At 37.9% G+C, this 11,753-nt stretch overlaps 1 protein-coding gene across 1 annotated transcript; it reads left to right on the top strand.

The window, feature by feature from the left end:
- Positions 1 to 12: 12 nt before the first annotated feature.
- LOC141770804 (extracellular calcium-sensing receptor-like) lies at positions 13 to 8,646 on the top strand. The gene is made up of 9 exons (XM_074640649.1): positions 13 to 137; positions 428 to 722; positions 837 to 923; positions 1,170 to 1,439; positions 1,599 to 1,805; positions 4,109 to 4,384; positions 6,453 to 6,677; positions 6,774 to 6,897; positions 6,976 to 8,646. The coding sequence occupies exons 1-9, from the start codon at positions 28 to 30 to the stop codon at positions 7,884 to 7,886; spliced, it is 2,505 nt and encodes an 834-aa protein (XP_074496750.1). The 5' UTR covers positions 13 to 27; the 3' UTR covers positions 7,887 to 8,646.
- Positions 8,647 to 11,753: the final 3,107 nt, after the last annotated feature.

An 11,753-nucleotide genomic window follows, 5' to 3' on the forward strand; every position in this document is an offset into this window, starting at 1 on the left:
TTACAGGGACAGTTTCCTCTAAATGGGATGCACAGGGCTGGAGATGTGGTTCTGGGAGGGCTGTTTTCGATCCATTTATTTTCTGTCTTTCCTGACCTGTCTTTTACCTCAGAGCCACAACAGCCAACCTGCCACAGGTCAGTATTTCAGGGAAACAACAAAATGCAGAAACTGGAAGAAGCCAATCCCGTTAGTAAAATGTATTTTATATGATAAGATATTACCCGGTCAGAATTACATTGTGTATTTATGCCATTTTAGACGTATCACTTGTCTCCTCAATTTTTTTTAATTAATTAAGTATTGTAATAATTGTTGCTATTCAACGGGCTTAATTGTTTGCAAAATCTGTAAATGTGCAACATGTTCATGTCAGCACAGGTAATGTATCATGGTGTGGTTTCTAACAATGGTATTTGTTTGTTAGTTTTTATATTGTAGGATTCAGACAGGCCCAGACCATGGCCTTTGCTATTGATGAGATCAACAGAAACTCCAACCTGCTACCTAATGTGACTCTGGGATACAGTCTTAATGACAACTGTGTCAACCTAGGAATTGGATTCCGTTCAGCTTTGTCATTAGCCAGTGGTCAAGACGAGCACTTTATATTGGATAAGACCTGTGTAGGAACCCCTCCAGTCCTTGGGATTGTGGGTGATACTTTCTCTAGTAGTTCTATTGCCATCACCGCTGTTTTAGGTTTGTACAGATTACCTATGGTAAGTTTTCCACCATGATTCTTTTAAAGTATTTTAATTTGAAATGCAATGTGGACTAATCAGCCGATGAAGGATTTGAATGTTTTTAGGATGTACAGTCTGCGTCTTTCACAGGTGAGTTATTTTGCCACATGTTCGTGCCTGAGTGACCGGCAAAAGTTTCCATCCTTCTTTAGGACGATCCCAAGTGATGCTTTCCAGGTGACCATTAATCTGCAAAATAAGAATGATATAAAAAAAAACACTGCACTGAATCATTCCTTCGAAATAACATCCCTTTACTGCAATGAAAAATATATTGTTTTTGTAATACATGTCACATTTTTTTGCCATTGATGGAGTCGTTTGGTCTCAGATAACAAAGCTGAAAGGGACCAATTAAGCAGGTTTCCCATTGAGAGATTATTCTGGCCAGTGCATTAATCCCTCCACTCTGTATTTACCTAGGTGCGTGCAATAATTCAGATTCTCAGGCGCTTTGGCTGGACTTGGGCTGGTCTGTTGGTCAGTAAGGATGATTATGGACTCCACGCTGCCAGATCCTTCCAATCTGATCTGGCTCAGTCTGGTGGAGGTTGTCTGGCCTATTTAGAAGTTTTGCCCTGGGGCAAAGACGCAGCTGAACTAAGGAGAATTGTGGATTTGATGAGGAAATCTACAGCTCGTGTGGTCATTGTCTTTGCACATCAGAGTAACATGATTAACCTCATGGAAGAGGTTGGACTTGAATTAAAGCTTAATTATAAGTTTATATAATTCTACAAGTTAATGTTTTGATTGTCTGAAATAAGAGGGTTTTACATGCATGAATGAGATAAGACATAATTCATGTCATGACAGTATGAATTTATATATTTTATATCATGTAATGCACAGGTGGTGAGGCAGAATGTGACAGGCCTGCAGTGGATGGCCAGTGAAGCCTGGACTGCAGGTAGTCCGCTCCAGACCCCCCACCTCATGCCGTACCTGAGTGGCACACTGGGCATTGCCATCCGTCGAGGAGAAATACCAGGATTCAGGGACTTCCTGTTAAGAATACGTCCTGACATACAACACAACAACCGCTATGGAAATAACGTGGTGAGTTTAAGTGGAGATACCCCAGGTGTATAGGTTAAAATATTTAACTATTATATATTGCCAGGAAACTTCCCCAGTTGATAACTTATATTAGGACAATTATGTTTTTTTATTACAAGTTTTCTGAAATTGTATGTTTGAATCTGAACATTGTATAAAGCTTAGTTCAAAATTGTTGTTTCATTTTGTTGACATTTTAGAGGCAAAGGTTTTTCAAAGAAAACAGCCTTCAAAGATATATTGTAAAATGTATTACATGTTGAAGACACTCCTGGTGAATTGGGTTAAAAATCTAGGATTTCACCATGAAACTTCCCAAGTTGATTACTTACACTAAGACACTTATTTTTTGTATTACAAGTTTTCTTAAATGTTTTGTTTAAATATGCAAATGAGGCATTATCTAATGATAACATTTGGTGAATTTAAGAGAAATCAACAGACACATACACACGTGGAAAAAATTGTTGGTACCCTTCCGTTAAAGAAAGAAAAACCCACAATGGTCACTTAAATAACTTGAAACTGACAAAAGTAACAATAAATAAAAATGTACTCAAAATGAACTAATGAAAATTAGATATCGCTTTTGAATTGTGGTTCAACAGAATCATTTTAAAAAACAAACTAATGAAACTGGCCTGGACAAAAATGATGGTACCCTTAACTTAATATTTTATTGCACAACCTTTTGAGACAATTAATGCAATCAAGCGATTTCTGTAACTCTCAATGAGACTTCTGCACCTGTCGACAGGTATTTTGGCCCACTCCTTGTGAGCAAACTGCTCCAGCTGTCTCGGGTTTGAAGGGTGCCTTATCCGAATGCATGTTTCAGCTCCTTTCACAGATGTTCAATAAGATTTAGATCAGGGCTCATAGAAGGCCACTTCAGAATAGTCCAAAGTTTTGTTCTAAGCCATTCTTGGGTGTTTTTAGCTGTGTTTTGGGTCATTATCCTGTTTGAGGACCCATGACCTGCGACTGAGACCAAGCTTTCTGACACTGGGCAGCACATTTCGCTCCAGAATGCCTTGATGGTCTTGAGATTTCATTGTACCCTGCACGGATTCAAGACACCCTGTGCCAGATGCAGTAAAGCAGCCCCATAACACAACTTAGCCTCCTCCATGTTTCACATTAGATACAGTGTTCTTTTCTTTGTATTCTTCATTTTTGCGTCTGTGAACATAGAGCTGATGGGACTTGCCAAAAAGCTCCAGTTTTGTCTCATCTGTCCAAAGGACATTCTCCCAGAAGCTTTGTGGCTTGTCAATATGCATTTTGGCAAATTCCAGTCTCGCTTTTTTATGATTTGCGTCCTCCTCGGTTGTCTTCCATTAAGTCCACTTTGGCTCAAACAGCGACGGACGGTGCGATCTGACACTGATGTACCTTGACCTTGGAGTTCACCTCTAATCTCTTTGGAAGTTGTTCTGGGCTCTTTGGTTGCCATTCGTGTTATCCGTCTCTTCAATTTGTCATCAATTTTCCTCTTGCGGCCACGTCCAGGGAGGTAGGCTACAGTCCCGTGGACCTTAAACTTCTGAATAATATGTGCAACTGAAGTCACAGGAACATCAAGTTGCTTGGAGATGGTCTTATAGCCTTTACCTTTAACATGCTTGTCTATAATTATCTTTCTAATCTCCTGAGACAACTCTCTCCTTAGCTTTCTGTGGTCCATGTTCAGTGTGGTACACACCATGATACCAAACAGCACAGTGACTACTTTTCACCCTTTAAATAGGCAGACTGACTGATTAAAAGTTTGAAGACACCTGTGATGCTATTTACAGGACACACCTTAGTTTAACATGTCCCTATGGTCAAATTATTTTCAACCTTTTCTAGGGGTACCATCATTTTTGTCCAGGCCAGTTTAATTTGTTTGTTTTTTAAAATGATTCTGTTGAACCACAATTCAAAAGCAATGTCTGATTTTCAATAGATAATTTTCAGTGAATCTTTATTTATTATTACTTTTGGCAGTTTCAAGTTATTTCAGTGACCATTGTGGGTTTTTCTTTCTTTAACGGAAGGGTACCAACAATTTTGTCCACGTGTGTATATACAAAGTGTAGTAAAATAAACACCTAATTGGATGTTTTATTTCCACTAGTCTGAAAGAAGACATGTTATGGAAGCAAAATAGCCCTAACATTTCAAAATTGACCACTTCATGAAAAACAATGTTTTTGCCTGTAGTGTCTCACCTTAAAATTTAAATCTGATCTGATATTTGTAAGAATAATAGAGTATGTTGTCATAATTTTTAACCCAAGGTTTTTAATACATTTCAGGTAAATCAGTTTTGGGAATACACATTTCAGTGTAGATTTGCACCACCTCCAGCAGGTTGGGTGGAGACTGGGGGAGAACTATGCACTGGACAGGAAGATCTAGAGAGTGTGGAGACTGAGTTCTTGGACATTTCAAACCTCAGGCCAGAGTATAACGTGTACAAGGCTGTGTATGCTCTGGCGTATGCTCTTGATGACATGTTGCGCTGTGTGCCAGGGAGAGGGCCCTTCAGCGGATACAGCTGTGCCAGTTTGCAAAGACTGGAGCTATGGCAGGTGGGATATCAGTTTACACTCCACCTGTTCATGTGACTAAATCCTATGGTATCTTGTGGAGTAACATTTCAGGTATAGGATTAAATACAATGCTATGAGATTACTAATGTTAAAGCACATAGCAGATAGCTGAAACAATTCCCCCTACCACAAGGTGACAGCAGTGGATAATATTGTCAGGTCCGAATGTTGTTGGGGACGCAGATAGGAGCTGGTCTAGTTATTAGAAAATATTAAAGATAATTATCAATATTATTAAAATTGATATTAACAAATTATCACTATATACTAATAATAACAGGGCACCAAATTACATTGGTACATAAGCTCCAAAGACATTAAAATGGCTATCAAAAGTCAATAATAATTATCAAAATAATTATTAATTATATTGAATAATATGATTTAATGTATATTAAATCATTCTCGGGGCACCACTCTTTGAAACAAAGAGAAAATGATAGCACATTAATGTAGTCTCATAGATAAGTGCCATTAAATATACTAAACTATACATTTTGAACTTTGATTAATATTTAAATTAATAACTATAACCGAAATAGATAGTAAAGGTTGAAGAATATTGGAGTTCTTGACACAGCAGCGGTTGGCATTATTCACTCTTGTACAATATTAAGCAGACCAGCATGTATAATACACAAACATTTATTTACAAGATAATAAAGGTGTAAAGCACAATATTAATCTAACTAAATAACTAAACTAAACATGCCAAACACAGTGTGTCAGCATGTGTGTGTGTGTGTGTGTGTGTGTGTGTGTGTGTGTGTGTGTGCGTGTGCGTGTGCGTGTGCGTGTGCGTGTGCGTGTGTGTGTGTGTGTGAGTGAGAGAGAGAGAGGGGGGGGGGAGAAACAAAGACAAGATGGCTACTTGTCTCAAGATGTCTGCATGTGCCTACAGACAATATGACGAGCACTGTAAAACTACAAAGATGGCTGGACCAAAGATGGCGCCAACATGTTACCACATGACCTCTTTGTTCTTCGGAGCACATGTGCTCAGGAAGGTCAAAGAGGGGGGTTGATGTGGGGGTTGAGATTATCTGAATGTGTATGTTTATGTTTAAAACTAATTCACAGTTTATATATGCGATCTTAATGTGTGTCAGATAATGCAGTGGGGTAGAAAAGATGGTTAGTTTGCATGCAAGACCTTGTCTATGTGAAGCATAAACTAACCACATCAGATGTGTCAATGCCAGCTACCCAAATATCTTAACTACAAATAATATCACATCAATCAAACTAAATGAATAACATTAAACATATCAATACAGGTACATTCCGGAAATCAAAGTTGCTCAGCCTTGTTCAATTGCTAATGCTAAGGTAAGCCCAGTACGTTACAAATCCATGGAGGAAAAGGTTGCAATTCCAAGATGGAGGAGTTGGAGGAAGCAGGCTGGAGAAAGTGGTTCCAGGGTCAAAGTCTTTCTCCTTCCTGTGCTTGAATCCAGTTGTGCAGTTTGGAGGGAAACTGGTCCAGTCCTGTTACTGCAGCTTGGTAGCTTGGTGCTAACTTCCTAGCTCTTATTTCTTTAAGTTAGATGGTCAAAAAGGCAGGCACTCGCGAGCAAAGCTGCTCCTACAGCTTCTGGTCTGGAGGAAGAGCAGCAGCTCACCTCCCGCAGGTCAGCAGGGGTGGGAAGGGGGTGAAGGAAAAAAAGAACAAAAGGAATATCCTTTGCTTTTGTCCCGGGTGAATTTCACAAGCATGTGTGAATGAGAAATAATGCTACAGTAGCCAATGGCTACTGAGCTGAGTCCATGGGTCAAGGATCATGTGACTGAGTTCATGTGGTCACTTGCCACCAGTCACATTGGTGAGTCCCAATAGTGTATTGAAACTGGGTATACAGCAATATCAATGACTTCACTTTAATGGAAATGCTTTGTTGGAATTGTTGATATCTTCATATGTTCATAGGTGCAGTAGGCAGGTTGATTATTGAATACTAGATACCACTGTGTTCACCATGGTCGTATAGAATTGATTTTTCATCTGTCCTTTTTGATTTTCCTCTATCCGTTATTCTGATATTCTTAGCTTGTGTATTACTTGGAAAAGGTCAACTTCACCACACCATTTGGTGATCAAGTGTCATTTGATGAGAATGGTGATGCATTACCAATATATGATGTCATGAACTGGCTGTGGCTCCCTGATGGACGAACTAAAGTTCAGTATGTGGGCGAGGTTAAAGAGTCAGCCAAAGGTGAAGAACTCACACTCGATGAAGACAAAATCTTCTGGAACTTTGAATCCAAAAAGGTTGCTTCTGCATTTTCAGACACCTACTTTGTGTACCATGCATGGCTCATTATAGCTATTTGACTCAATAACATATGTCTATTTTTTTCCCTACAGCCACCCCGGTCAGTGTGCAGTGAGAGCTGTCCTCCAGGTACCCGCATGGCCAGAAAGAAGGGGCAACCTGAGTGCTGTTTTGACTGCATCCCTTGTTCTGAGGGAAAGATCAGCAATAACACTGGTTGGTATTCAGATTTAAATATTGCAGTTTGAAGATATAATTTAAGCATTAATCTTAACAATATCAATGTTTTCTTAGACTCCATGGAGTGCACAAGTTGTCCAGAGGATTTCTGGTCCAGTCCCAAGCGTGACCACTGTGTTCCTAAGAAAATAGAGTTCCTCTCCTATCAAGAGCCTTTGGGTATCTTCCTAACAGCCACCACATTGTTGGGCACATTAATCTGTGCTGTTGTCTTGGGCATCTCCATCTATCATCGCAGCACCCCTATAATACGCGCCAACAATTCAGAACTGAGTTTCCAGCTATTGATATCACTTAAATTATGTTTCCTCTGCTCACTATTGTTTATCGGCCGTCCCAGGATGTGGACATGCCAATTGAGACATGCAGCGTTTGGGATCAGCTTTGTACTTTGTGTCTCATGCATCCTGGTGAAAACGGTGGTGGTTCTGGCTGTGTTCAAGGCCTCCAAACCAGGAGGTGGAGCCAGTCTCAAGTGGTTTGGTGCTGTGCAGCAGAGAGGGACAGTTATGGTTCTTACTTCTATTCAGGCAGCAATCTGCACTGCTTGGCTTGTCTCTGCTTCACCAGCTCCTCATAAAAACACTCAATACCACAATGACAAAATAGTTTATGAGTGTGTAGTTGGGTCCACAGTTGGTTTTGCAGTGTTACTGGGTTACATTGGCTTACTGGCTATACTCAGCTTCCTACTAGCATTCATGGCGAGGAATCTTCCAGATAGTTTCAATGAGGCCAAGCTCATCACTTTCAGCATGCTGATCTTCTGTGCTGTGTGGGTGGCCTTTGTCCCCGCTTATATTAGCTCACCAGGCAAATATGCAGATGCAGTGGAGGTATTCGCCATCCTGGCCTCCAGTTTTGGTCTCTTGGTTGCACTGTTTGGACCCAAATGTTACATAATCCTGCTGAGACCCGAGAGGAACACAAAGAAAGCAATAATGGCCCGGGGCATTGAGTCATAAAACATTCAGACAGAATTAATACTTTTACTCTATACAATACAAACATGAAGGCAGAAAGATTTGTTGGTAGTAATAGTAATGTTATTAGTAATTGAAAAAGTAGGCTGATGACAAATAACTTGGATCATGTAGCGTTATTGCATTGAGCAGATTAATCATCAATCAATAATTTATATCAGAATATGTATATGTATCGTAAAATGTGAAGGAGAGTGGTGACACTCAGCTTCAGATGTCACACACAATGAGTTTTAATATCAGAATTTACACAGGTGCCACCCCATTTTATAAAAATAGGGAAAAATCTATTTTATACAAATCAATTGAGTCTCATAATCTCAGGGTTGCTACGGCGTTCTTGGGCATGGTGAACAGTGATTCAAATTGTTTATATACACACACAAATCAAATAACAAAGTTCTTTATAAAATACATGTTTATTTGACTAACTACATGACTAAACTATTAATAGAGGATAATTGAATAAATCATAAAACAAAAGGAAAAAGGAATAAATTGAATAAAGGATAATTGAAGGATTACAGTGAATACAATGTTGAACATTTATGAATAGAAACAAATTAAATGTTACCAGGTCAATTCAGTGACTGATATCTTTCTTATTGGAATTTGTTATTTGATGTTTGCCTATCAATTCAATTTAGTTTTGGTATTAATGCATCATTCAGCAGCAGATGATTTAAGAACCATCGAGGAAGATTGTGAAGCAGTTTCATTTTATAAATTTAAGTTTGGTCTAATTTACGTTTAGAATTTATTGATGGATTTCCTAATTCTTCTTGCATCTAATATTAACTATCAATTTCTTAAAATTACCTTATTTAATAAATGACTATAAATGTGTTTATTAGTCTAATCGTCAAACACTTTCCCTTCTGACAATGTATTTATATATCACCTTTGATGAGTAGATTGGTGGATTGTGCTGTATGGAGTGGCTTGAGGTGTCTCACAGATCAAAATGTCCTTTATTTAAAGTCGTTCTTTCAGGCAAGCAGCCCGTGTCCCCGGTTGTGTTATTTCTTTTGTTTCACATAATTAATTATTCCATATTTAACATCTTGTCTTCATCTGCAGTAGAAAGATGTTAAACATTTTTAGGATATAAACCACTGAATAAAACTTGATCAATTGAATTAAAAGGAATTAACCAATTACACAACACAGATAAACCTTGTTATCAAAACATGTAGCTATACAAACACTACAGAGAAAGGCCTATACATGTTGATAAATATGTGCGCTTATTACACAGTAAATGAAGGGATAAGATTAATTTCAGAGCATATCAAACAGCCATCCAGTGTGGGTGAGAGCAACCGAGAAGAGGGAGCGGTTGCTCTGAAAAAGACAGGCTGCTGGGTTTATGAGACTGCGAGCTTTGATGAGATAAAAGTTACCAACATAACATGAAACTAAAGGAAATGTAAGCAGAGTTAATTATCATGAACAATTCTATATGTTCTAAGCATATTTAACAAAATTAGTCAATTTATATATGGTTCACAATCAACATTAAAAGGTGTAATACATTTCAACTAGAATAAAATATATATCAGATATAAGATTAAGATGTGATAAGATTAGTGTGCACCTGAATTTCTGTTTAAGATCTCTGGGGACGTATAATATACACACGTAAAAATATTTATGTAGCAGGATCTCATCAAGTGATTAATATAAAGGAAATATTTTATCTACAGCTTATGATTAACTACTTATCAGCATGAGTATTTGAGTTATCTAAATTAAAAATGAGTGAAACTAGATAAATTTAATTAAACCAACTGAGTCACAAATGTGGATTTCCAAAAGAAGGCAGGGAGGGGACAGACGTGTGAGACAGACTTGTGTCTCTGCTGGTTCCTACAACTTTCAATTTTAGTCTTGTCCCAAAAATATATATGTTAAACAAAACTTCCTGTTTATTAAACATATGTTAGCAAAGCACAACACATCAATTAAAGTACATGTTCATTTGCATTAAATGTCATTTCCATTTTGGTCTCATTCACAGCTGCATGTGTCTTTGGGTGCCTGTGAGCCAACATCTCAAAGGAATGTAGATAGTCTTAAAAACCAGGGAGTAGGCCATAAATTCTCCTTTTTTTCTTCACTTGTTGCTCCAATGTGTTGCCTCACAGCAAGAGAGTCGCAGGTTCAAACCCAGCTTGGGGCCATTGTCTGTGGAGTTTGCATGTTCTCCCCATTTTAGCGTGGGTTTTCTCCGGGGATCTCCGGCTTCCTCCCTAAGTCCAAAGATATGCAGGTTAGGTTAATTGTTGACTCTAAATGGTCTATAGGTGTGAATGTGAGTATGAATGGCTGTCTGTTTCTACGTGTCAGCCCTGTGATAGTCTGGCGACCTGTCCAGGGTCTAATGAGTACTTCACTAATAATTTGTAATGGAGTATTATATAGTAGATAATGATGAGTTACTAGAGAACTGACAGGGAGAACCTATATTAATGAATCATTAAATAATGATTAGTTTGTGAATATTTTTGACTTTCTGACTAATTTATTGGTCTATAAAAATACAATTGCAATTGACTTGACTTCACCACTTTCATGACTTGTTCCTGATTAACTCTGAATCAAAAGTCATTACAAAACTAGTAACGACTCATTAATTACTGATTACTTAAACATTACTTATTGTTTTTGTGTCCCCCCCCAGTAAAGTGAGACACAATACTGAATAGTTAATGAGGAGTCCCTCATTAATTCATCATCATTACAATTGATTCCTTTAAAAAATAGGAGACAGCAGAATTCTTAACAGATGTTTTATTCATCATATTCAGACAACATATACACTACAATTCACATCCCTGAATATTATCAAGTTGAATATCATTAAAACAAAAACATCCATAAAATTTGATTGAGAGTTACTCATTAACTAATAGTTCACTAGCATTTAGATTCTCATTCATGTTTTAAGTACGTAATCATTAACTAATCTTCTGGAAGCCATGACTATGCAATGGCCTAACATTATACAGAAAAGAATTGTAATTTTTTTGTTTTTGTATTTACTGTTATAATTATTTTCTGCCATTAAGCCTGCATGGATTTGCTGCATTTTTTACTTAAATGCCTCCTAAATAAGATTCTTTTATGTGTTTGTGTCAGACAAAGCCAGTGTTTTAATTGATGCAATATTCTACTTCATTTTAGGGGGAATAGAGTTAAGTAATCTCAAAAATATGTGCATGCACTCACAATAAAAGTAACAGGTTTCTGCCTGTAATCGTAGAAATACAGTTACCAAATCTATAAAACTGCAATTTGGACATACTAATGGGGAAATCTGTCCTGCATGTTTCTGCAGAACTAATCAAATCTAATACCTGCCAAGTTAATATTGGTTGCCAGCCACATACAAAAACTCTCCATCAAACAAACACAGAGCAAGGGAAGATGTAATATTTCACTGAGGGTCTTGGTATGCTGCTACCATCTAGTGGACATACTCGGGGCTAATTTGAGCATTTGGTGAGTTTAATTCGGTATGCTTATCACACCACAAATCACACGCAAATTTCAGTAGACATCAATCATAGCGGTCATCCACAACTTCAATTTGGGTTGGAAAGGTTGCTAAAATTGCCTAGGTGAGATGTAATTAAAAGTGCACAAATTAATTCCACCTCGATAGAAAACCAGTCTCCAATGAAATACATATTGGGCCCTGCCCTTACTTTTGTGTATGCGCTGATGGGTGGTGTGCAAGCTTAAACAATGCTACAAGTTAATAAAAGGGGTTGACACAGAGTCAGAAAAGGAGTAAACAGGAGGAAAGCCATGTGGGCATTTTTAGATATCAACCTACTCTTGCTC

Source organism: Sebastes fasciatus, chromosome 7, assembly GCF_043250625.1.
Source record: "Sebastes fasciatus isolate fSebFas1 chromosome 7, fSebFas1.pri, whole genome shotgun sequence".
NCBI lineage: Eukaryota > Metazoa > Chordata > Actinopteri > Perciformes > Sebastidae > Sebastes > Sebastes fasciatus.

Bases quoted from the DNA above. Each gene is read 5' to 3' on its own strand.
- LOC141770804 (XM_074640649.1), top strand. From the start codon at position 28: ATGCACAGGGCTGGAGATGTGGTTCTGGGAGGGCTGTTTTCGATCCAT. The intron at 723-836 runs GTAAGTTTTCCA...CGTCTTTCACAG, and splicing joins GTTTGTACAGATTACCTATG to GTGAGTTATTTTGCCACATG. The intron at 6,678-6,773 runs GTTGCTTCTGCA...TTTTCCCTACAG, and splicing joins GGAACTTTGAATCCAAAAAG to CCACCCCGGTCAGTGTGCAG.